A 1,703-nucleotide genomic window follows, 5' to 3' on the forward strand; every position below is an offset into this window, starting at 1 on the left:
CCCCCCCCCTCCCACCGCAGGGATTAAGCCCCATATGTGCGTCCCGCAGGGGACGGGGACCACCGGGGCGGTGGCGTGGGCACCCCGGCTGCTCAGCCCCCCCCCCTCCATGTCCCCCCCATGCCCCCCTGTGACAATGCCAGGCCCCGATGGGGTCACCCTGATAAGGGGGGGGGTCCCCAGCAGGGGGCATGGGGACACGGGGTGCTGGGGGCTGGCTGTAGGGATTTGGGGGGTTCCCATGTGGGGGCTGGTGGCATCCACGGAGCTCCCTCTGAGCAGGTCCTGCATCTGGGAGCCCCCATCTGCCCCCCCAAAAAAACACACAGCCCCCCCCCAAAAAACACGCAGCCCCCCCGTACAGGGCTACAGGAAGGGGACACGAGGACCAGGGAAGAGGGGGGTGAGGAGGCGGGGGCCGGGGACCCGTCCCCAACGCGCTCGCTCGGGCAGGGAGAGGCGGGGGGCGGCGGACAGGGCGAGGGGGGGCAGCACCGGGGGGGGGCAGGGGGGGCCCGGCGGGCAGCGGGGGGCAGCAGGGGCAGCAGCAGCCGAAGCCGTACAGGGCGTAGGGGTGGCAGTAGCCGATGTTCACCGCCAGCCTGCGAGGGGAAGCAGAGCACGGGGGTCAGCCCTCAGACCCCAAAAAGCACCTGGCCCACCCCAGACACCCCCTTAACCCCCCCCCCCCCAGCCCGTCCCGGCTCACCTGCGGATGCGCCTGCGCGCCCGCCGGCGGTGGTAGTCGCCCTTGGCGAAGTCGTCCATGTTGGCGGGGTGGATGGCCCAGAAGTGGCCCTTGCCGTTGTCGCTGCGGCCAGCTTTGACGAAGCACTCGTTGAGGGACAGGTTGTGCCGCACGCTGTTGCGCCAGCTCTTCTCCTGGGACCAGAGGCGCCGTCAGCCACCCCCTCAGCCCCCGCCGCGGACGTCAGTAGGGACCAGAGTGAACAGCGCCTGAGCGGCACGGAGAGGCAGCCTGGCCGGGCTGCACTTCATGAAACCATCGCAGAATTTTGGGCCGTTTTCCCAGCGGATGGGGGTCAGCAGACAGGAGGTGAGTCAAACCCAACCCTCCCAGCCGTGGTCCAGTGCTTGGCTCCCGATCGATCCCCCCCCTGCCCATGCACCACAACACGGGGGGGTGGGGGGTGTAAAAAGCCCTGAAATAGCATTGTCCCCCCCCCCCCCCCGGCCCTCACCTTGTTCTTGAAGTAGGGATACTTGTCCATGATCCACTGGTAGATGTCGGAGAGCAGCAGCTTCTTCTCCGGGGATGAGAGGATGGCCGTGGAGATGAGGGCGATGTACGACTGCGCCGGCTTGTCCCCGGGCTCCGCAGGGGGCCGGGGGGCTGGCGGGGGGCTCCCGCTGGAGGCAGGGGGGGCGCAGGGCCCCCCACCATCCCCTCGGCCCGACAGCAGGTACTCGATGGTGAAGGAGGCCCCGGGTGGGCGCGTTCCCCCCGGCGCCGCGTCCCCCATGGTCCCCGCAGTGCAGCCGGGTGCCCGCGAGGGGAAGGGCTCGCGGGCCGGCCCCGATAATTAGTGCAGATTACAGGGTTTGCTAATTGTGTTTTCACAAACGGGCTGCCTTTGCAAAGCAGCCTGTTTATCTGGCAAAGCCCCGGGTTTAGCGGGATTTGGGCCTTTAAGCCTCATAAATAAAATGATTAATCCGCTGGAGGTGGAGGAATTCAAAGT

At 67.9% G+C, this 1,703-nt stretch overlaps 1 protein-coding gene across 1 annotated transcript; it reads right to left on the reverse strand.

Moving 5' to 3' along the window:
* Positions 1-155: 155 nt before the first annotated feature.
* Positions 156-1,484, reverse strand: LOC118155423 (forkhead box protein D3-like). Its single transcript, XM_035308690.1, has 4 exons — positions 1,203-1,484; positions 710-882; positions 535-602; positions 156-160 (listed from the first exon to the last, which is right to left on the reverse strand). Exons 1-4 carry the CDS (start codon positions 1,482-1,484, stop codon positions 156-158), a joined length of 528 nt encoding a protein of 175 aa, XP_035164581.1.
* Positions 1,485-1,703: the final 219 nt, after the last annotated feature.

Source organism: Oxyura jamaicensis, chromosome 28 (assembly GCF_011077185.1).
Source record: "Oxyura jamaicensis isolate SHBP4307 breed ruddy duck chromosome 28, BPBGC_Ojam_1.0, whole genome shotgun sequence".
Taxonomy (NCBI): Eukaryota; Metazoa; Chordata; class Aves; order Anseriformes; family Anatidae; genus Oxyura; species Oxyura jamaicensis.

What these genes read in the sequence shown, in the direction of transcription:
- LOC118155423 (XM_035308690.1), bottom strand. Translation starts at nt 1,484, where the DNA reads ATGGGGGACGCGGCGCCGGGGGGAACGCGCCCACCCGGGGCCTCCTTC. An exon ending in ATCCCTACTTCAAGAACAAG is followed by an intron (nt 883 to 1,202) that starts GTGAGGGCCGGG and finishes CTCTGGTCCCAG; the next exon opens with GAGAAGAGCTGGCGCAACAG. An exon ending in GCGCGCAGGCGCATCCGCAG is followed by an intron (nt 603 to 709) that starts GTGAGCCGGGAC and finishes TTCCCCTCGCAG; the next exon opens with GCTGGCGGTGAACATCGGCT.